We start from the raw sequence: 22,479 nt of genomic DNA, 5'->3' as shown, positions 1-22,479 counted from the left end.
GATGACTCAGGCCTGTAATCCCAACACTTTGGGAGGCCGACACAGGCGGATCACCTGAGATCAGGAGTTCAAAACAAGCCTGGTCAACATGGCAAAACCCCATCTCTATTAAAAATACAAAAATTAGCCGGGCATGGTGCCATGCCGCTGTCATCCCAGCTACTCGGGAGGCTGATGCATGAGAATTGCTTGAACCGGGTAGTTGGAGGTTGCAGTGAGCACAGATCATGCCACTGGTTGACAGAGAGAGACTCCATCTCACAAAAAAAAAAAAAAAAATAGTTGAAGTTCACTTTCCTTTCTGCTTTTTTGACTGGGGCAAAAACTAGAGTTTGTGGTCACAGAGCGGAGCTTTCTCATCAGCAGCGGGCCTGCCTGGCTTTGTGCTCTCCCAAAAGGTGAGGAGAGTGAAGGTCTAAGGAAGAACAAGAAGGTCCACCAGGAAACCTTGCTCACTCCACGCTTCCCCCAACACAAGTTGAACTCCTAGGAGGTGAGGCAGGATGCTCACCTCCGGCCACCACGCCCAGCTTATCTATGTATTTTCTTAGAGACGGGGTTTCACCATATTGGCCAGGCTGGTCTTGAACTCCTGACCTCGTGTTCTCCCGCCTCGGCCTCCCAAAGTGCTGGGCTTTGGAATCAGACCAACCTAGTTCCAATTCCCATTCTGCCGCTTAGAAGCTGTAGGATCTTGGGCAAGTCACTTTACCTCTCTGAAGCTCAGCTTCCCCCTGTGAAATAAGAGAGGCTCTTGAAGGGTTTTTTGAGGCTTAGATTCAATAAGGAATGTAAGTGCATCTAACATCTATGTGGTGCTGGGTGTCTACATGCCTTTCTTTGTTTGTTCCCTTTTGAAGAAGCTTCTGACTTGACCCCATTTGGAAGATGACGTTATTGGAGAAGTGCACACTGCTGTTCTCTTGGAAGAGGACAATAAAATGCATCTGCCACCCAGGCTGTGGTGGATCCATTGCAGCTTACTGCAGCCATTGCCACCCAGGCTCAAGTGACCCTCTGCCTCAGCCTAGCCTCCAGAGTAGCTGGAGCCACATATGTGTGCCACCACGCCTGGCTAACTTTCTAAAAAAAATTTTTGTAGGGACAGGTGGTCTCACTATGTTGTCCAGGCTGGTCTGTTTTGTTTTGTTTTGTTTTGTTTTGTTTTGTTTTGTTTTTTTTCTCGAGATGGAGTTTTGTTCTGTTGCCCAGACTAGAGTGCAGTGGTGTGATCTCAGCTCACTGCAACCTCCACCTCCAAGGTTCAAGAGATTCTCCTTCCTCAGCCTCCTGAATAGCTGGGAATACAGGCATGCAGGACCACACCGGACTAATTTTTGTATTTTTAGTAGAGACGGGGTTTCACCATGTTGGCCAGGCTGGTCTTGAACTCCTGGCTTCAGGTGGTCTGCCCGCATCAGCCTCCCAAAGTTCTGGGATTATAGGAGTGAACCACTGTGCCTGGCCATAAAGTGCATTTTGATCCACCCGATGAAGCCCGCCTCTGCCAGTGTTCCACTTCCCCCATCATTAGAGCAGCCGGATCCTAATTGTGCATGTCGGCCTTGCCTTCTGCTACGTGTGCACTGTCCCCACATTACACAAATCCTTACCATAATGTTGTGAAACACGCTGGGCACAGGTTACTCTCCCTGTTTCACAGATGGGTCTAGAGACTTACATGACATGACCCAGCCAAGGTCACACTGCAAGCCCTGGCGTGGCCTAGAACAGGCTTTCTCAGCCTCAGCACCATTGACATTTGGGGCAGGGCACATCCTATTGCCCAGTGCATTGTCAGATGTTTAGCAGCATCTCTGCTGTCTGACCGCTGGATGCCAATAACATCAACCCCAGCCATGACACCCAACAATGTCCCCAGATGTTGTCAAACGTCTCCTGGTGGCTGAACCAGCCCCACTGAGAAATACCGCCTTAGAACGCTGTGGGTTCCGCATGCCACCTTCATCTTTACATTGAAAACACAACTCCTGGCCAGGCGCGGTGGCTCAGCCTGGAATCCCAGCACTTTGGGAGGCCGAGGCGAGCAGATCACTTGAGGCCAGGAGTTGGAGACCAGTCTGGCCCACATGATGAGACCCCTGTCTCTACCAAAAATACAAAAATTAGCCTGGAATGGTGGCACACACCTGTCATCCCAGCTGCTAGGGAGACTGAGGCAGTGGAATTGCTTGAACCCAGGAGGCAGAGGTTGCAGTGAGCTGAGATCACGCCACTGCACTCCAGCCTGGGTGACAGAGCATGCCTACATCTCAGAAAGAAAAAAAAAGAAAAGGAACACAACTCCAAGGACCAACAATTAGTATTTTTCTTCCTTCCCTAACACACAACATAATCTCTTCAAAACAGATGGAACCCATATTCTAATATCTACCTTTGGCATCTTTTTCAAAGTATTTCTACGGTGATAGTTGAGAGGAAATGGGAAAAAAAGTATCTGGACACAAGCGCTTTTTTCCACTAGGCTTTGAGAAAATCCCCATCTTGCGTGCTCCCAGTGTATCTCTCACTGATAAGTTCCTCATAAAACCAGGGCCTCATCCAGGGCCACGCTGACAGAACTCCCACGGACACACCATGATTAGGACCCTGCTGCTGTCCGCTTTGGTGGCTAGAGGTAAACCCTGTCACCCAGAGCCACTGGTTTCCCATCCCCTGGTTGGGCTGGGAATGGGATCTTACTATCCTCCCCTCTTGCCCCCACGCAACCCCTACTGCATTCAGACCTATAATCATAAGAAAACTGGAATGGAGTTTCAAAGAACTGGAGCAAAGAGCAGGATTCTATAACCTCTTGGGATCCTTCTAGAACAAGGGTTTTCTATTTGAGGGTTCAGAATGCAGCAAGTGTAGTTTACATTGCATGGGTCACTGCTTCTTGGACTCAAGACCCTTTCTCTTTTCATAGGCCTGTTGTGGGGTCCCCACTTACCCGCCTTCTGTGACTAGAGTGGTTGGACATGAAGAAGCGAGGCCCAACAGCTGGCCCTGGCAGGTGAGTCGACCACACTGTACTTCCCCCTGTCCCTGCCCCACTCCCTTTACATCCCCCCTTTGCCCTTCCACCATGGGGTCTACTGTGCTGGCAAAGTGAGCATTGATGGGACTCAGAGAGCAGCACAGGCAACTTCACCAATAAGATACATTTCCGGCTGGGCGCAGTGGCTCATGCCCGTTATCCCAGCACTCTGGGAGGCCATGGTGGGCAGATTACCTGTGGTCAGGAGTTTGAGACCAGCCTGGGCAACATGGTGAAACCCGCCTATACTAATAATACACAGTTAAGCAAGTGTGGTACCATACGCCTGTAATCCCAGCAACTCAGGATGCTGAGGCAGGAGAATCGCTTGAACCCAGAAGACCAAAGTTGCAGTGAGCTGAAATTGCACCACTGCACTCCAGCCTGGACAACAAAGCAAGACTCTGAATCAAAAAAAAAATAAATAAATACATTTCTGTGGCCTTGGCCAACCGTGGGAGAGGAGGGAGAGGTGCCTCCTCCAGCTGCAGTAAGGAGCTGTCCCCTCCCTAATGCCCATAGGCAGCAAATATAGTCTTACTCTATTAACCAATCAGAGGCTTGTTTACAAATGTACCATTAGTCTAAGAACCATTCAAGACTACCTATGCAAATATTCCTTGCTTTAAGGAACCAATCAGTGCTATTTGTGCAGATTCATCTTTAACTACAGTCAAATCAATGCTACCAATGAAAAAAATGTTTTCTTAAGTTCATATAATCATACCGATATCAAGACTAAATTGCCAAGTGGGGCAGAGGCACAATTTACTAAGATGTGTTAATGGTGGGAATCTTAACAGAACTGTGTAAAGGTTACATTGACACAAACAAATGTAGTAAAATCTCATTTATCAGATGTAACTGGGAATGAGTAATTGAAAAGTTGGTTATAAAGAAATTATTTTAAATCATACATATATGTTGTAAACATATAGACATCTTAGACTATGTAAACAATTTCTTGAGTTCTTAACTGTCTTTTTCATATAAACCACACCCCATAATATCTCATCTACAAGTTCATTTCTTTAAAGCAGAGCAGCAACTTTGAGACGTTCACAAAGCAATCTGAGTTAGGAGCCCATCCCGACTTTTACTTTTACCCCAATCTTTCCATTTTCTCACAGACACTAATTCAAGAGCAATTTTTTTTTTTTTTTTTTTTTTTTTTTTTTTTTGAGACGGAGTCTCGCTCTGTCGCCCAGGCTGGAGTGCAGTGGCGCAATCTCGGCTCACTGCAAGCTCCGCCTCCCGGGTTTACGCCATTCTCCTGCCTCAGCCTCCCGAGTAGCTGGGACTACAGGCGCCCGCTACCTCGCTCGGCTAGTTTTTTGTATTTTTTTAGTAGAGACGGGGTTTCACCGTGTTAGCCAGGATGGTCTCGATCTCCTGACCTCGTGATCCGCCCGTCTCGGCCTCCCAAAGTGCTGGGATTACAGGCTTGAGCCACCGCACCCGGCCTAAGAGCAATTTTTTAAGAATCATGGTGATTCAGTCTCTTCCAAGCATTTAACTTTGTTTCCATATAAATAACGACTCTCTTTCTGAACTCGTATTTTATTGGTTACATGTTTAATGAAATTTCATTATTGTAAGCATAATTGATATAAACTGCTTTAGGAGCAAACCCAGCTGAATCAGGATGAGTTTCTAACTTAAGTAAGAGGAGCAATTAGCAGCCCACTAGCCTTGAGCATTCAGAGTGACCCATGCAGCAGTCACTGTGTCTATAGAGGCCAGCGTCATTCATCTGCTCCTTGATTAAGAGACTGTCAATGATAGGCCAGGTGTGGTGGCTCATGCCTGTAATCCCAGCACTTTGGCAGGCCGAGGCAGGTGATCACCTGAGGTCACTAGTTTGATACCAGCCTGGCCAATATGGTGAAACTCTGCCTCTACTAAAAATAGAAAAATTAACCAGGCATGGTGGCGGGCACCTGTAGTCCCAGCTACTTGGGAGGCTGAGGCACAAGAATTGCTTGAACCCTGGAGGCAGAGGTTGCGGTGAGCCAAGATTGCACCTCTGCACTCCAGCCTGGGTGATAGAGTGAAGCTCCGTCAAAAAAAAAAAAAAAAAAAAAAAAGACTGTCATTGATAGAATGATGGCAGATATTTCACATTTTTTTCTTTTCTTCAGACTCTTGCTCTGTCACCCAGCCTGGAGTGCAGTGGCACAATCACAGCTCACTGAAGCCTCCAACTCCTGGGCTCCAGCCATCCACCTGCCTCAGCCTCCCACAGTGCTGGGATTACAGGCGTGAGCCATCCCACTCAGCCAGCTATTGTAAATCAGTAAGCATTTGTTAAAGACCCAGTATGTACCAGGCACTGTTCTAGGCACCTGGCACATAGCAGTGGGGGGAAAAATTCATGAAGCCTTTGTTAAAGTGGAGGAGTGGCTGGGTATGGTGCCTCAAAGACCTGTAATCCCAGTAATTTTGGAGACCGAGGTGGGTGGATCACCTGAGGTCAGAAGATCTAGATCAGCCTAGCTAACATGGCGAAACCCCATCTCTACTAAAAATACAAGTAAAGTAGCCAGGTGTGGTGGCAGGCACCTGTAATCCCAGCTACTCAGGTGGCTTAGGCAGGAGAATCACTTGAACCCAGGAGACAGAGGTTGCAGTGAGCCAAGATAGTGCCACTGCACTCAAACCTGAGCGACAAAGCAAGACTCCATCTCAAAACATAAAAATAAAATAAAGCAGAGAAGTGAGACAATAAACAACAGAATGAGTAAACTCTTAACATGCCAGAAAATGCAAGATACTATGATGAAGAGTAACGCAGAGCAAGAGGAAGGAGGCAAGTGTGTCTGTGTGTGTGTATGTACACGAGCGTGCATGTACGTGTGTGTGCACACTGTTGGGGACAGCGTGGTCACAGAAGACCTCACGGAGAAGGTAACCTTGAGCAGAGACCAACAGGAAGTGAAGGAAAGAGCTACACCGATATTTGCGAGAATATTCCAGGCAGGAGGAAGAGCCAGTGCAAAGGCCCTGAGGCAGAAGTGGGTTTGGTGTATTTGCAGAACTGCATGGAAGTCAGGGTGGCTGGAGGAGAGGACAGTGGGAGCCTATGGAGTCAGAGAGGCCACAGAGGGCCTAGTAGGTCATCAGACAGTTTTAGGTTTTATAAGCTGTAAAGGGGGAGCCACTGGAGGGCCTGAGCAGAGAAGAGAAGTCATCTGACTTCCATTCAAAAAGGGTCATTCACGCTACTGTGTTGAGAAAATGTGGGCGGGAGCGGGGAGAAGAGATGGGAGACTAGAGTGATCATTGAGAAGAGAGGATGACTGGGACACGCAGTTGAGGTAGTGACCGAGGGGTAGCAACCACTCCACATATTCCCAAGCTAGAGCTGATGGAATTTGCAGATGGACTTGAATGAGGGATAAGATGGAAAGACAGGAGCCAAGGATGACACCAAGGTTTGCGGCCCGAGCAGAAGTGGAGTTGCCATTGACTGTGACAGAGGACCCTGGGGAAAGACCACGTTTGGGATAAGTCAGGAGTTTTGTTTTGGACATACTAAACCGGAGGGAGCTAAGGAAAGAGCTTCCGAGGGGAAGATCCCAACCAATCCAGTTGCAGAAAGATGTTCAGAACAGGGTTTTTTGGGGGGTTTGGGTTTTTGTTTTTGACATGAAGTCTCACTCTTGTCACCCAGGCTGCAGTGCAATAGCACGATCTCGGCTCACTGCAACCTCTGCCTCCCGTGTTCAAGTGATTCTCTTGCCTTAGCCTCTTGAGTAGCTGGGATTACACACACACGCCATCAAACCTGGCTAATATTTGTATTTTTAGTAGAGATGGGATTTCACCATGTTGGCCAGGCTGGTCTCAAACTCTTGATCTCAGGTAAATTCACCTACCTAGGCCTCCCAAAGTGTTAGAATCACAGGCATAAGGTAGCACTCCTGCCAGAATAGTTATTTTTTAATAGTCTATATGTTTTTTATTTTTCTATCCCAGATTTTTTGTGTTAATTTTGTTGTTGCTTTTTGTTGGGTGGGCAGAGCAGATACAGGTCCTTGCTGTGTCACCCAGGCTGAGCACAGAGCAATCACAGCTCCCTGCAACCTAGACTTTCTGAGATCAAGCAATCCTCCCACCTCAGCCTCCTGAGTAGCTGAGACCACAGGTGTGCACCACCACTCCCAGTTAATTTTTATTTTATTTAAAAAATTTTTGGTAGAGTCTAGTTCTCGCTATGGTGCCCAGGCTGGTTCAAATACTTCTGGGCTCAAGCAATCCTCCCACCTCAGCCTCCTGCGTAGCTGAGACTACAGGTGTGCACCACCACTCCCAGTTAAATTTTATTTTATTTTAAAAATTTTTGGTAGAGTCTAGTTCTCGCTATGGTGCCCAGGCTGGTTCAAATACTTCTGGGCTCAAGCAATACTCCCACCTCAGCCTTCTGAATAGCTGGGACTACAGGCATGCACCACCGCACCCAGTGACGAATTTTGGGCGTTTTTTTGTAGATACAATGTATTAGTCCTTCCTCACACTGCTAAGAAAGACATACCTGAGACTGGGTAATTTATAAAGGAAAGAGGTTTAATTGACTCACAGCTCAGCATGGCTGGGGAGGCCTCAGGAAACTTACAATCACGGCAGAAGGGGAAGGAAACACATCCTTGTTCACACAGCGGCAGCAGGGAGAAATGCTGAGCAAAAGTGGGGGAAAGCCCCGTATAAAACCATCAGATCGTGTGAGAACTCACTGTCATGAAAAGAGCATGGGGGTAACCACACTCACCAATCAATTATCTGCCACCAGGTCCCTCCCACGACACATGGGGATAATGGGAGCTATAATTCAAGATGAGATTTGGGTGGGGACACAGCCAAACCTTATCAAATGGGGTCTCACCACATTGCCCAGGCTGGTCTCAAACTCCTGGGCTCAAGTGATCCTCCTTCCTTGGCCTCCCAAAGTGTTGGGATTACAGGCATGAGCCACCATGCCTGGCCTGATTGTTTTTAATATACATTGCATTAACATGTTTTATATCTTGACGTCTGAGATTTTGTGTGCCCCCTTAAGTTGTGCACCTGAGGTGAGTGCCTCACTCCCCCTTACCCTAGTCCCAGCCCTGCTCTTGGGAAACTGGAGTGCAGGGAGGCCCTGCTTTTTCAGCCGCAGCCACAGAGCTCCTCTGTTTCTCCCCAGGTCTCCCTGCAATACACCTCCGATGGCAATTGGTACCACACCTGCGGAGGGACCCTGATAAACAACAGCTGGGTCCTGACGGCTGCCCACTGCATCAGGTAACTACCACTCCCTGGGCGCTTGGCCTGCTCACCAGCCGGTCCTCAGTTCTGAGCTGGGGGCTCAAATGGCCTGAACCATGCTACATAAAGCAGTCTTGCAAATAACCACTAACCTGACTGAGACACAAGCTGTAGTCAATCAATGGTTCAGTGTGTTGGTCCATCAATGTCAGCACATGGCACAGATGGGGTGTCCTGTGCCAAGTACTGAGGGAGGTTGAGGAGAAGGGGGAGGCCTAATCTCTGTCCTCTTGGGGAAACTACCTGTGGCCTCTGGATCTGGAATTGGGTTCCCTTGAACAACTTGACTTCTCAAAGCTTCAATACCATCACCTGCAGAAAACAATGGAGTAACAGAATTTAGTGTGAATTCAATGAGTTGATTTACTAAAGGGCCTGGCACTTAGTAAGTGCCCAGTGAAAGCTCATTCTGAATTATAGACTAATTATAAAGGCCCACGAGGTTCTGCAACGTTGTTCACTTATCCTCTTTGTTGTCTGTGGCCTCTGCTCATCACAGCTGGAACTCACCAGAGCTTTTGCTGGGTCCGTGTGACTCCTTCCAGGAGTAATCCCTTCTCCCATCTAATTTATAATAAGCTCTATGAGGTGATGGGGAAACTAATACAGACCTACAGTCAGGAGTCCTGGCTTCTAGTTCTGGTTTCTCACTAATGGTGGGACTCGGCCAGGTTACACCTCTCTGGGCCTCAGTTTCCCCATCTGAAAATGAAAGGTCAGAAAAATGTCCCTGAGAGAAAATGACTCCTGTTTTCTCTGTGTTCATCTCATTCCCTCCATAAAACTATAGAGTTTGTGTTATTACAACATTTATTTTATATTATATTATTTATATTAATATAGTAACAATTATTATATGATCATAGTTCTTACATTATATACTTTAGGCTCTATTATAACTAACTGATTGTCCCAGGGGAAGAAAGATCCCCAAGCCCAAGCCCCAACTAGTGGCTCATGCAGCAGCCAGTTATTTGGGTCTATCCCAACATTATCCAAAGCCAGGCCTCTGGAGGTGACCCTCTCCCTGGGCCCCGTTTCTCCCAGCTCCTCCAGGACCTACCGCGTGGTGCTAGGACGGCACAACCTCTACATTGCGGAGTCCGGCTCGCTGGCTGTCAGTGTCTCTAAGATTGTGGTGCACCATGACTGGAACTCCGACCAGGTGTCCAAAGGGTTCGTTTCTGTCTGGGTGCACTTGGGGGTGAGGTTGTCAGGGAACAGATGGGGGTCTCACAGAGGCAAGGGTCTCAACCCCACCACATGCCCTCTGCTTCTTCTATAGGGAGGGAGAAGGAGCTCTGGCCTCTTAGATGTGGAACTAGCTCCAAAGATGTCTGGGGTGGGGATGTGACCTGGGGAGGGAGAAGCAAAGGCTGACAGAGTGACCTGGGTTTGCTGACAGTCAAGCCTGCAGGGTCCCTGTCCGCTGAGCCTGTATCTACTTCATGCCAAGTCCTGGGGACACAGGGACAGTGCTGGGGACACTCTGACTGTCCCTGGAGGACACAATCTCTCCTACCTTGCTCCTTTCAACAAGGCCCTCTGCATTTTCAAACATGCCCTGGGACCCTGCCACTCAGAGCAAGCTGGGGTAACGTACAGGGAACGATGACAAGGTCTCAGAGCCCTCCAAAGCCCCACAGGGCAGGAAAAGTCAACCCTGTCCTCATGCTCTGCCTCTGCACTGACCCAGGTACGACATTGCCCTGGTCAAACTGGCTAACCCCGTCTCCCTCACCGACAAGATCCAGCTGGCCTGCCTCCCTCCTGCTGATACCATTCTACCCAACAACTACCCCTGCTACGTCACGGGCTGGGGAAATCTGCAGAGTAAGTGGGAGCCAGGAGCCCCCAGGCCTGGGAGGGAAGGGAGGTGATGTCACCCCTGTCTGGCCAGGGCCTCTCACCTGTCATCCCAGGGTGTGTGGCTGGGAGGGACGGGATGGCATAGGCTGATGCCTGCCTGGGTTCAAATGTCAGCTCTCCCACTTCATGACTGTGACACCTTGGGCACATTACTAGGTCTCTCCATGCAGCACTTTTATCATATGTAAAATGCAAATAATTGGCTGGACGCCGTGGCTCACGCCTGTAATCCCAGCACTTTGAGAGGCCTGGCAGGCTGATCACTTGAGGTCAGGAGACCAGCCTGAACGACATGGAGAAACCCCCTCTCTACTAAAAATATTTTTAAAATAGCAGGGTGTGGTGGTGTGCACCTGTAATCCCAGGTACTCAGGAGGCTGAGGCAAGAGAATCCCTTGAACCCGGAATGTGGGGGTTGCAGTGAGCCAAGATTTCGCTGCTGCACTCCAGCCTGGGGGACATAGTGAGACTCTGTCTCAAAAAAAAAAAAAGGGCATAATAATAGCAGCTACATCACAGAGTTGGCAAGAGCATTAAAGGAGATAATCCATAGGAAGCCTGGCATGTGGGAGGTGCTGTATGTTAGTTTTTGTCACTGTCCCTATGATGGAAACAAAGTTACAGAGACCATGTGACATCTTCTGTGTGGCCCACAGAGTTCAGAACAGCATTTTCCTCTGTGACCTGAGGCCCCTGGAGCCTTCATCGGACCCTCCGTGCCCCATGGCAAAAGCTGTCCCCTGTGCCATTCGGTCTTGCTGCTCAGAACCTGGCTGAGGGTGGGTCTCCTTTGACATAGACTCCAGGGGTTAGAGATCCAATGACAGTAGCCACCAAGAGGAACAGAGTTCCCGCCCTTCGCTTGTGAAATCACTAGAGGTTTGGAAGATTCTAGGAAGGGATGAGTGATAATGACCTTATGACCATAACGACATGATGAGTGATAATGACATTATGACATTTCTCCCTAATGACAAAAACCCATAAGTATAATGACATATTTTTCCAGGGGTACATCCACTTACATACCCTCGAATAAATCCCCATTGCCCTCTTGACTGGCTTATCTGTAAACACAAGGACACATCAAATCCTGCAGTGAGCAGTGGTGGAAGAGGCATTTCATGCTTGTTAAGACAGAAATACAACCACCTGTTTGTTTCCCCCAACAATGCTGGGGCAGATGCAGTTCATCTGAGACAGAGTGGGGACACATCCAAATGCTTGGCTTTTAGGCCCAGCTGTGTCACTCACGGTGAAACTTTGGGCAAGTCACTTCCGAACCTCAGTTTCCTCATCTGTAAAACAGAAACACGGTTGGTGAAGACCAAAAGAGGTGAAAGGTAAAAATGCTTCCTACATTGCAACATGTTATACAAGTGTTAATTACTTATCAGTGATCTTAAGCCAGACCCTTAACTTCCTTTTTTTTTTTTTTTTTTTTTTTTTTTTGAGAAAGAGTCTTGCTCTGTTGACCTGGCTGGAGTGCAGTGGTGCAATCTTGGTTCACTGCAACCTCTGCCTCCCAAGCTCAAGCAATTTTCCTGCCTCAGCCTTCCAAGTAGCTGGAATTATAGGCATGTGTCAACATGCACAGCTACTTTTTGTATTTTAGTAGATACAGGATTTCACCATGTTGGTCAGGCTGGTCTCAAACTCTTGACCTCAAGGGATCGGCCCACCTTGGCCTCCCTAAGTGCTGGGATTAGAGGGTGAGCCACTGTGCCTGGCTGACACTTAACTTCCCTAGGCTTCAATCCATAGTGAAGAATTATGTTAAGCTCATCCTTGCCACTCATAGCTGTGGTAACAGTAATGCAGGTGATGGTGGCTATGTCATTGGGGGCCATTATGACAGCCCTCCCTTCACCACACCAGCATATTTTTCCCAAGGAGGGGGCTCTAACTGCCAGGAGGCTCACTTTCCTATTTCAGATAAGTGAAGAAAGCCATGGAGTTAGCTCAGCAAAAAAAGGGATTGTTATACAGATTTAAAAGTTTCAACCTAAGGGCCGAGATATAGCCAGGCATCAGGAACAGGCTAGAATCAGGGGCTGGAAGCCTGTAAGAAACTCAGGAAACCCTCCCTTGTAATTTCTTTTCCTTGTGAGTCTACTTCATTCTCCACATAAAACAAAACTTCAGTCATTGCCAAAAGCTTCCCAGATTTATGTCCTCTGAAACTGGAATCTCTTATACACCATCTCAGGATCCCAAGGGAGGGAGCTCATTGGCTTAGCTTGAGTCAGGTGTTCACTGCTGAACCAATCAACCATGAGGACACAGTATAGACAAACATAGCTGTTCGCATATTGCAATGGATGGAAGACAGTAACAGAGGAAACCCAGTAGGGGTCAACCACTTCCTTTTTCTCAGGAGTCCTTGTATCCCTAATGCCTTCTTTCTGATCTCATTCAGCCAACGGCACTCTTCCTGATGTCCTGCAGCAGTGCCGGTTGCTGGTTGTGGACTGTGCCACCTGCTCCAGCTCTGACTGGGGGGGCAGCACCGTGAAAACCTGTATGATCTGTGCTGGGGGTGATGGCGTGATCGCCAGCTGCAACGTGAGTACCAAAATCAGGGGCCCCGCTCCATGACAAAACGTGACTGGGGATAAGGCTATAGAGGTCCATCCCTCCATAGGTCCATCCTCCCTCCTCTTGGCAGAAGTACCCAGAAATATGTTCCAGATATAGCAGAACCTGATCTTTGGCCAGGCACTGTGCCTCTTGTCTGTACCCTATCATTTTGGGAGGCCAAGGCGGGCACACCACTTGAGGTCATCATTTCGAGACCACCTGGCCAACATGGTGAAACCTTGTCTCTACTAAAAATACAAAAATTAGCCAGGCATGGTGGCGGGCACCTGTAGTCACAGCTACTCAGGAGGCTGAGGCAGGAGAGTCACTTGAACCCATGAGGCAGAGGTTGCAGTGAACTGAGGTCACATGACTGCAATCCAGTCTGGGTGACAGAGCGAAACTAAAAAAAAAAAAAAAAAAAAACTTGATCTTGGTTCTTGTTTGTTCTTGTTTTGAGATTCTCCTTGTCGTGTCCACCCCTCTCACTGCTGGGAAGTCCTTCCCGGGACTCATCAAGGTCTCTCGTGATTGTCATTCCGTATCCTTTCCTCTATGCTGGAAGGGAACCAAAGGAAAGTATTCCCTGGCTTAGGGCCTTTCTAGGATGACTTCTGGGTTTTCTGTTGAATTACTCTCATCAGTGGCCCAGCGTGTCCCCTCCAGGTAGCTGCCACGGAAGCCTTCCCGGAGACAGTGTCTTAACCACCAGGAATTGCTCTGTGTTGGACTTAGCAGTGAAGTGGGGATGGAATAGGAAGGAGAACCACACACCCTTCAGATCACACTGTGCCCTGCACACTCTGCCCACACAGACCACCCCACCCCCGGGAAGACGGAGCCAGTGGGGAAGAGCCTGAACTCTGGGATGTGGCCTCAGCTCCTTTACAAACTGCCTGTGCAACCTTGGGCAAGTCCCAAACTCTCAACACTCCAGTTTCTCCTCTTCAGTGGCCTGGGGACACTGTGAATATTTTCCTCCTAGGATTTTGTGGGGATTAATGAGATAAAGCATAGAACATGCTTAGCTCAGCTCTGGCCACACAGGAAGAATAGGTGTTGGCTCTTGTTGGAATTATGGTACCATCGTGGGCTTTGACCACAAGGGCCAGCTTCAGAGGACAGTGACCTACAGCAGAACAATAGAAATGCATTGAGAACAATGGTTCCAATGGGCAGCCCCTTCCTCTCCCTTTACCCTTTTATAACTCTGGCCTTCCTCAGGGAGACTCCGGCGGGCTGCTGAACTGTCAGGCAGCTGACGGCTGGTGGGAGGTGCATGGCATCGTCAGCTTTGGGTCTAGCCTCGGCTGCAACTACTGCCACAAGCCCTCCGCCTTCACATGGGTCTCCAAATACATCGACTGGATCAATTCGGTAAGAACCAGACCAGCCTAAGCCCCAGGGCACTGCCCTGCTCACCTGGCCTCAAGAGTGCCATGCCCACCTGGCGACTGAGAACCCCCTCCTTCCTCTTGAGAGCTAGATGGGAACCCCTTGGAGGAGACTGCGGACCTTGGCAACTGCTGGGCCCCCCATGGGTCCCCAAAATTTCTGTGTGGGTAAAGCTGAGTGAAAAGGAACATAGTGTCCAAAGAGGTTGGACACTCGTCAGGCATATTAAGAGTGAGTTCCGCCGGACGCGGTGGCTCATGCCTGTAATCCCAGCATTTTCGGAGGCTGAGACAGGCAGATCGCGAGGTCAGAAGTTCAAGACCAGCCTGAACAACACGGCAAAAACCACATCTCTCCTAAAAAAAATACAAAAAAGTTAGCCAGGCGTGGTAGCGCACTCCTGTAAACCTACCTACTCAGGAGGCTGAGGCAGGAGACTCCCTAGAACCTGGGAGATGGAGGTTGCAGTGAGCCGAGATTGCACCATTGCACTCCAACCTGGACAAGAAGAGTGAAACTAAAAGTAAAAAAAAAAAAAAAAAAAAAAAAAAAGAGAGTGAGTTCCATAGAAATGGTGATTTTATTTTTGTGTATCTGTGTGTGCTCCAGACTCCACCATCCAGTGCTGTAAACGTGTATATTTATCTGCAAAGCCCAAAACCTGATACTCTGAGACCCCCATAGCATTAATTATTGGAAATTAGTCCCCCTCAGGGGTCTTCCAGCTATTCTGTAGGGTGACCAGCCATCCCGGTTTGTGCAGGACTGAGAGGTTTTCCAGGATGCAGGACTTTCTGTTTTGCTCTGGGACCATCCCAGGCAAAGAAAGTCGAGTTGGTCCCCCTGTCTTACTTTTTTTTTTTTTTTTTTTTTTTTTTTTTGAGATGGAGTCTCGCTCTGTCGCCCAGGCTGGAGTGCAGTGGCATGATCTCGGCTCACTGCAAGCTCCACCTCCCAAGTTCACACCATTCTCCCGCCTCAACCTCCCGAGTAGCTGGGGCTACAGGCGCCCGCCACCACGCCTGGCTAATTTTTTGTATTTTTAGTAGAGACGGGGTTTCACCATGTTCGCCAGGATGATCTCGATCTCCTGACCTTGTGATCTGCCCACCTCGGCCTCCCAAATTGTTGGGATTACAGGTGTGAGCCACTGCGCCGGGCCGTCCCACACTTTTATAAATGTAAGCTCAGAGAGCTGTCTCCTTTCAGCTTCCACAATAGCTGAATTTGTTTTTAACAATGAACACACATTTGTTTATAACAATAAGCATTAACATTATTTATTAAAAATAATAGGCCAGGTGCCATGGCTCATGCCTGTAATCGCAGCACTTTGGGAGGCCAAGGAGGGAGGATTGCTTGAGCCCAGGAGTTCAAGACCAGCCTGGGAAACATAGGGAGACTCTGTCTGTACAAAAAAATTTATTTAATTACTTAGGCATGGTGGTGCATGCCTATAGTCTCACCTACTTGGGAGGCTTGGGTGGAAGGGACACTTGGGCCCGGGAGGCCAACGCTATTTTGAGCCAAGGTTGCACCAATGCACTTAAGCCTGGGTGACATAGCAAGACCCTGTCTCCGAAAATAATGATAATAATAACTGGCATCAATATTAAGGAGCAGCCATGGATACACGCAGCAGTAGGTGAAAGCAGCCAGAACAAGAAACCCTGTCAAAAGAAAGGGGTGCCTGGTGGCTCACGCCTGTAATCCCAGCACTTTGGGAGGCCCAGATGGGTGGATCACCAGAGGTCAGGAGTTTGAGACCAGCCTGGCCAACATGGGGAATCCCCGTCTCTACTAAAAATTCAAAAATAAGCTGGGTGTGGTGATACGCGCTTGTAATCCCAGCTACTCAGGAGGCTGGGGCAGGGGAATCACTTGAACCTGGGAGGTGGAGGTTGCAGTAACCAAGTTCACACCACTGCCCTCCAGCCTAGGCAACAGAATGAGACTCCATCTCAAAAAAAAAAGAAAAAACACACACAAAAAAGAAACGGGTGCCCAGGAGAGGGCAGAGGAGCCACCATGCCTGTTACTGAATGCTGGGAGGGAAGAGTCGGACACTCTGTGCCGATGAAAGACCACCTCAGTTTGCTCTTCTGTAAAATGGGACTTGAACTAGACAAGAACTCCTCCACAATTTAGGCGCTACAGCAAATGGGAGTTACAGTATTTGTGGCCGAGCCCAGAAAGAAGGGGAAAGCTGGCATCTGACTTCACTAACTTTAATTTGCAGAGAAGTGTTCATTAAACTGACACTTATAAAACCAAATATGAAGCTGCAGCCATGAGCACGTGGTCACAGGAGGAAACTAAACTGTCAAAATAAGCAGGTGGCTGCTTCCAAGTGTTCCCACTGATTCTTGCCAGCTCCTTGTTCATTTGTCTGTCTGCTGGCATCTTTTTGCCAACAAGTGGTCACAGGCAGAGATTCCAAAAACATTTGTTGGAGAAAAATGGAAAATCAAAAAGACAGTAGCCATTAATCATTAATTGGTGCTTTTTTATATATACATTGGGAAAAACCCATCTGAGTCCACCTTTGGAGGCGCCACCCACACGTCAAAGGAGCCTGGCCTGAGACTGACTGGACGAAAGGCTGCCTAGGGGCCTTTCCCAGCCAAATCCTAAGACCCCAGCTGCTGTGGGAGTCATCGTGTAGCTGGTCCTGGCAGCACCTTGGGAACCTGAAGCAGGGGCAGGGCAATTGTCCCAATTTTTTTGTCCCAGCGTCAGCTGTTCCCAGCCACAGACACAAGCACAACAGAACAGGCCAGATCCCGAAGCATGGCCAGATGGCAGCAGGGATCCACGGGTCATCACACCCGCGAGGCAACTGGGCAGAGTCCCTGTGTTCATGGGAGAGCAGTCGGGGCAGGCACAGATGCCCGGTAATGGGTTTCAGAAGGGGGAGAGTCAAGCAACCAGCTGTCCGTGGGTGGGGGCTGCCCCTGGCAGTGGCGGAGGAGCTCGTGAAAACTTGCAGTGGCCCCAACCCAAGGTCACACTGTGTGCAGCCTGGGGTCACGTACCACTAGAGCCCTAGGGGTGCCTGAGAGCACCTGCCTGGATAAACCCAGACAACTGACAAGCCAAGGTCAGGAAGTGCAAGCAAAAGAGCAGAGAAGCAGAGGAGACAAGTGGCCTGGGGCATTCATCCTTTCAACAAATGTCCATTGAATGACAGTCACACATGAACTTCAGCAATCCTTAGCTTTTATTCTTTTTCCAGAAGGTAATACATACTCTGTGTAAAAATACTAACACAATATGAGAGTGTATCAAGTAAAATGTATCAAGATGTCCCCCTCGTTTTATATCTCCAATTCCACTCTCCAGAGGTAATCATTGTTTTTGTTTGTTTTCAGAGTTTCGCTCTGTTGCCCAGGCTGGAGTACTGTGGCTTGATAGCTCACTGCAACCTCTGCCTCCCAGGTTCAAGCAATTCTCCTGCCTCAGCCTCCTAACTAGCTGGGATTACAGGCATGCACCAACATGCCCAGGTAATTTTTGTATTTTTAGTAGAGATGGGGTTTCACCATGTTGGCCAGGCTGGTCTCAAACGCCTGACCTCAGGTGATCTGCCCATCTCGGCCTCCCAATGTGCTGGGATTACAAGCGTGAGCCACTGCGCCCCGCCGATGATTGTTAAAAGCTTGGTGTGTGGTCTTCTCAACTTTATGTGCATATGTCTCTATATATATAAAGAGAGAGAGTGACACTGTCTTCTGAGCAAAAATAGGATCTGAGTCTTCATACTGTTCTGCAGCTGTTTTTCACATAACACCTTATCACATTTTATATGTATGTACATGTCATTCTTTTGAACAGCTAAATAGTATTCCATAGTTTGAGTATAATGAATGAAGCTCTCATGTTTCCTATTTTTCACTCTTACATTGTGCAGTGAGCATCCTTCAACATAATTCTTGCACACTGGTCTGAATATCTGTGCTGTAGCAGCGGGATCTCCTGCAGTTTGCAGCACTAGATCATGAAGTTGGCATATCAAAATGTTTAACAGGCCGGGCGCGGTGGTTCACGCCTGTAATCCAAGCACTTTGGGAAGCTGAGACGGGTAGATCACTTGAGGTCAGCAGTTCGAGACCAGCCTGGCCAACATGGTGAACCTTATCTCTACTAAAAATACAAAAATTAGCCGGGCGTGGTGGTGCATGACTATAATTTCAGCTACCCGGGAGTCTGATGCACGAGAATCACTTGAACCTGTGTGGCGGAGGTTACAGTGAGCCCAGATCGCCCCACTGCACTCCAGCCTGGGAAACACAGTGAGACTGTCTCAAAAAAAAAAAAAAAAAAAAAGTTTAACAAACACTGATCAACAGCCTCTGGAAACAGTTACAGCACCAACCACATTGCATAACTGCCTTGCAAACAGCAGTTTTGATTTGAGAAACAAATGAAATCTAAAAATATGCCATCTACACATTTGGAATACAAGTTTTAGGGGTTCAAAGGCCCCCTACCCTGAAGCCCACATAGGACTCCTGGTAAGACCCCCTTTACAGGAAGACCCTAACAGGTCAATGAAAAGCTGTGATTGCATCTTTTTTCTCAAAACGTCATCAGAACTCCTCAGGCAGGAGCTAGTGCAGTGTGGGCTGCCTGTGACTCACATGAGGAGCTTAGCCCAGGAGGACAGAGACAGGAAACTGCCACGCACAGCTCTGCGGTTAGGTGAACCTGGCGATTTTCTTGTGTGTCCTGCAGGTGATTGCAAATAACTAACCAAAAGAAGTCCCCGGGACTGTTTCATACTTGGAAACGTCACAGAAGGAAATTAATATTATAATAAAGTGACAACTATGCAAATCACATCTTGATGAGAGATTTATTAGTAATCCATCCTAACATCCAGGGCCCTAAAAACCATGAGTAGGCTGGGCACAGTGGCACAGCCCTGTAATCCCAGCACTTAGCACTTTGGGAGGCCAAGGCAGGCAGATCGCTCCAGTCCAGGAATTCAAGACCAGCCTGAGTAACACGGCACAACCCTGTCTCTACTAAAAATACAAAAAGTAAATGGGCGAGGTGGTACGCACCTGTAGTCCCAGCTACTCAGGAAGCTGAGGTGGGAGGATCGCTTGAGCCCTGGAGGTAGAGACTGCAGTGAGCCACGATCGCGTCATCGCACTCTAGCCTGGGCGACAGTGAGACCCTGTCTCAAAAAAAAAAGGAAAAGAATTTTGCATCTGCGTCTCCCTGCCCGACTGAGACCTCAAGGACCCAGCCCACTTTACAACCTGACACACGACATTATTGTCAAACAACATATAAATGGAGCACTAAGCTCCAGCGAGGGAAGTGGGCTGTAGCGGCTTCCTGCACTCTGCCTCCTCTGCCTCGTTTTCCTCCCCTCCCAGCACAGAAGCCTGGATTTCGGTGCAGGCGCTGCCCCACCGGATCCAGAGGTTCTAGGTGAAACCTCATGGCCAGGACCAAGGCTGGAGCCAGTGCTCCAGGCCTGGCCAATCAACACGTGCATCCCCTTCCCCCACCACAGCAATTGGCTCAGGGATGGGCATATGACCTGAGGCAGGTCCAATCAGAGAGCTTGCACGACTTGTTCCTCTTCCTGTTTGTAGCTAGGCACCCCAGGCCAGAAAGCCTTTGGGATTGACCCGAGGTCACACAGCAAATTCACAGCAGGTGTTTGTTCAGTGTTCTCATACAGGACAAACTTTATTTTTGTATTAAAACAAACAAAGATACAGAACAGAATGATGAATTCACATGACCCCTTAAGATAAAATATGGGACTTAAGAAATAGTTGCTTGCTGTAGTGACTGATACGGACCATAAATGAGTCCAAACTGTTACAGGGAGTATGGGATGGAGTTGGAACTGGAACCCACGTCTTCTGACATCCAGTCCCACGGGATTCTGCCCCCGCACCCCCACCCAATCTTCCTCACCTTTGCACGATCCTAGGGAGATTACAGAATTCTTTCCCACCCATTTTCTTACCCATGCAACTATCCTGCAATCCAGGCCTGGATGGTTATCTAGGAAACTAAGGCCCAGAAGATAAGTGGCTTATCCAGACCACCACACACAAAACTGATGGATCAAAGACTTGAACTCGGCTGGGCACAGTGGCTCACGCCTGTAATCCCAGCACTTTCAGAGGCCAAGGCCGGGGAACACGAGGTCAGGAGTTCAAGACCAGCCTGGCCAATGTGGTGATGGATCAAAGACTTGAACTCGACTGGGCACGGTGGCTCACGCCTGTAATCCCAGCACTTTGGGAGGCTGAGGCGGGTGAACACGAGGTCAGGAGTTCAAGACCAGCCTGGCCAATATGGTGAAACCCCGTTTCTAATAAAATACACAGATAAGCTGGGCGTGGTGGCCGGGGCCTGCAGTCCCAGCTACTCGGGAGGCTGAGGCAGAAGAATCACTTGAACCTGGGAGGCACAGGTTGCAGGTGAGCCGAGATCGCACCACTACACTCCAGCCTACGTGACAGAGCAAGACTCCGTCTCAAGAAGAAAACAAAAAACAAACAAACAAACAAACAAACAAAACACTTGAACTCAGGTCTCTCTTTTTTTTTTTTTTTTTTTTTTGAGACGGAGTTTCGCTCTGTCGCTCACGCTGGAGGGCAGTGGTGCGATCTCAGCTCACTACAAGCTCCGCCTCCTGGGTTCATCAATTCTCCTGCCTCAGCTTCTCAAGTAGCTGGGACTATAGGCGCCCGCCACCATGCCCAGCTAATTTTTTTGTATTTTTAGTAGAGATGAGGTTTTACCGTGTTAGCCAGGATGGTCTCGATCTGCTGACCTCGTGATCCGCCTGCCTCGGACTCCCAAAGTGCTGGGATTACAGGCTTGAGCCACCGCGCATGGCCTTGAACTCAAGTCTTAAGAGTTGAAATCTGCCCAGGCACGATGACTCAGGCCTGTAATCCCAACTCTTTGGGAGGACGAGGCAGGCAGATCACCTGAGATCAGGAGTTCAAAACAAGCCTGGTCAACATGGCAAAACCCCATCTCTATTAAAAATACAAAAATTAGCCGGGCATGGTGGCATGCAGCTGTCATCCCAGCTACTCGGGAGGCTGATGCATGAGAATTGCTTGAACCGGGTAGTTGGAGGTTGCAGTGAGCACAGATCATGCCACTGGTTGACAGAGAGAGACTCCATCTCACAAAAAAAAAAAAATAGTTGAAGTTCACTTTCCTTTCTGCTTTTCTGACTGGGGCAAAAACTGGAGTTTGTGGTCACAGAGCGGAGCTTTCTCATCAGCACCGGGCCTGCCTGGCTTTGTGCTCTCCCAAAAGGTGAGGAGAGTGAAGGTCTAAGGCAGAACAAGAAAGTCCACCAGGAAACCTTGCTGACTCCCTGCTTCCCCCAACACAAGTTGAACTCCTAGGAGGTGAGGCAGGATGCTCACCTCCGGCCACCACACCCAGTTTATCTATGTATTTTATTAGAGATGGGGTTTCACCATATTGGCCAGGCTGGTCTTGAACTCCTGACCTCGCGTTCGCCCGCCTCGGCCTCTCAAAGTGCTGGGTTTGGAATCAGACCAACCTAATTCCAATTCCCATTCTGCCACGTAGAAGCTGTAGGATCTTGGGCAAGTCACTTTAGCTCTCTGAAGCTCAGCTTCCTTCTGTGAAATAAGAGAGCCTCTTGCAGGGTTTTTTGATGCTTAGATTCAATAAGGAATGTGAGTGCATATAACATCTGTGTGGTGCTGGGTGAGTGTCACCCTGCCTTTGTTTGTTTGTTCCCTTTTGAAGAAGCTTCTGACTTGACCCCATTTGGAAGATGACGTTATTGGAGAAGTGCACACTGCTGTTCTCTTGGAAGAGGACAATAAAATGCATCTGCCACCCAGGCTGTGGTGGATCCATTGCAGCTTACTGCAGCCATTGCCACCCAGGCTCAAGTGACCCTCTGCCTCAGCCTAGCCTCCAGAGTAGCTGGAGCCACATACATGTGCCACCACGCCCGGCTAACTTTTAAAAAAAAATTTTTGTAGGGACAGGTGGTCTCACTATGTTGTCCAGGCTGGTCTGTTTTGTTTTGTTTCGTTTTTTTCTCGAGATAGAGTTTTGCTCTGTTGACCAGACTAGAGTGCAGTGGTGTGATCTCAGCTCACTGCAACCTCCACTTCCAAGGTTCAAGAGATTCTCCTGCCTCAGCCTCCTGAATAGCTGGGAATACAGGCATGCAGGACCACACCGGACTAATTTTTGTATTTTTAGTAGAGATGGGGTTTCACCATGTTGGCCAGGCTGGTCTTGAACTCCTGGCT

At 48.6% G+C, this 22,479-nt stretch overlaps 1 protein-coding gene across 1 annotated transcript; it reads left to right on the top strand.

The window, feature by feature from the left end:
• The first annotated feature begins 2,598 nt into the window (after positions 1–2,598).
• Positions 2,599–19,029, top strand: LOC114674066 (chymotrypsin-like elastase family member 2A). The gene is made up of 8 exons (XM_077983424.1): positions 2,599–2,628; positions 2,930–3,016; positions 8,223–8,320; positions 9,392–9,520; positions 10,041–10,177; positions 12,633–12,778; positions 14,018–14,170; positions 18,923–19,029. The coding sequence occupies exons 1-8, from the start codon at positions 2,599–2,601 to the stop codon at positions 18,938–18,940; spliced, it is 798 nt and encodes a 265-aa protein (XP_077839550.1). The 3' UTR covers positions 18,941–19,029.
• Positions 19,030–22,479: the final 3,450 nt, after the last annotated feature.

Source organism: Macaca mulatta, chromosome 1 (genome assembly GCF_049350105.2).
Source record: "Macaca mulatta isolate MMU2019108-1 chromosome 1, T2T-MMU8v2.0, whole genome shotgun sequence".
Lineage (NCBI taxonomy): Eukaryota > Metazoa > Chordata > Mammalia > Primates > Cercopithecidae > Macaca > Macaca mulatta.
Note: the sequence above shows the minus strand (reverse complement) of the source record. Positions and strands in the feature narration are given on the sequence as shown.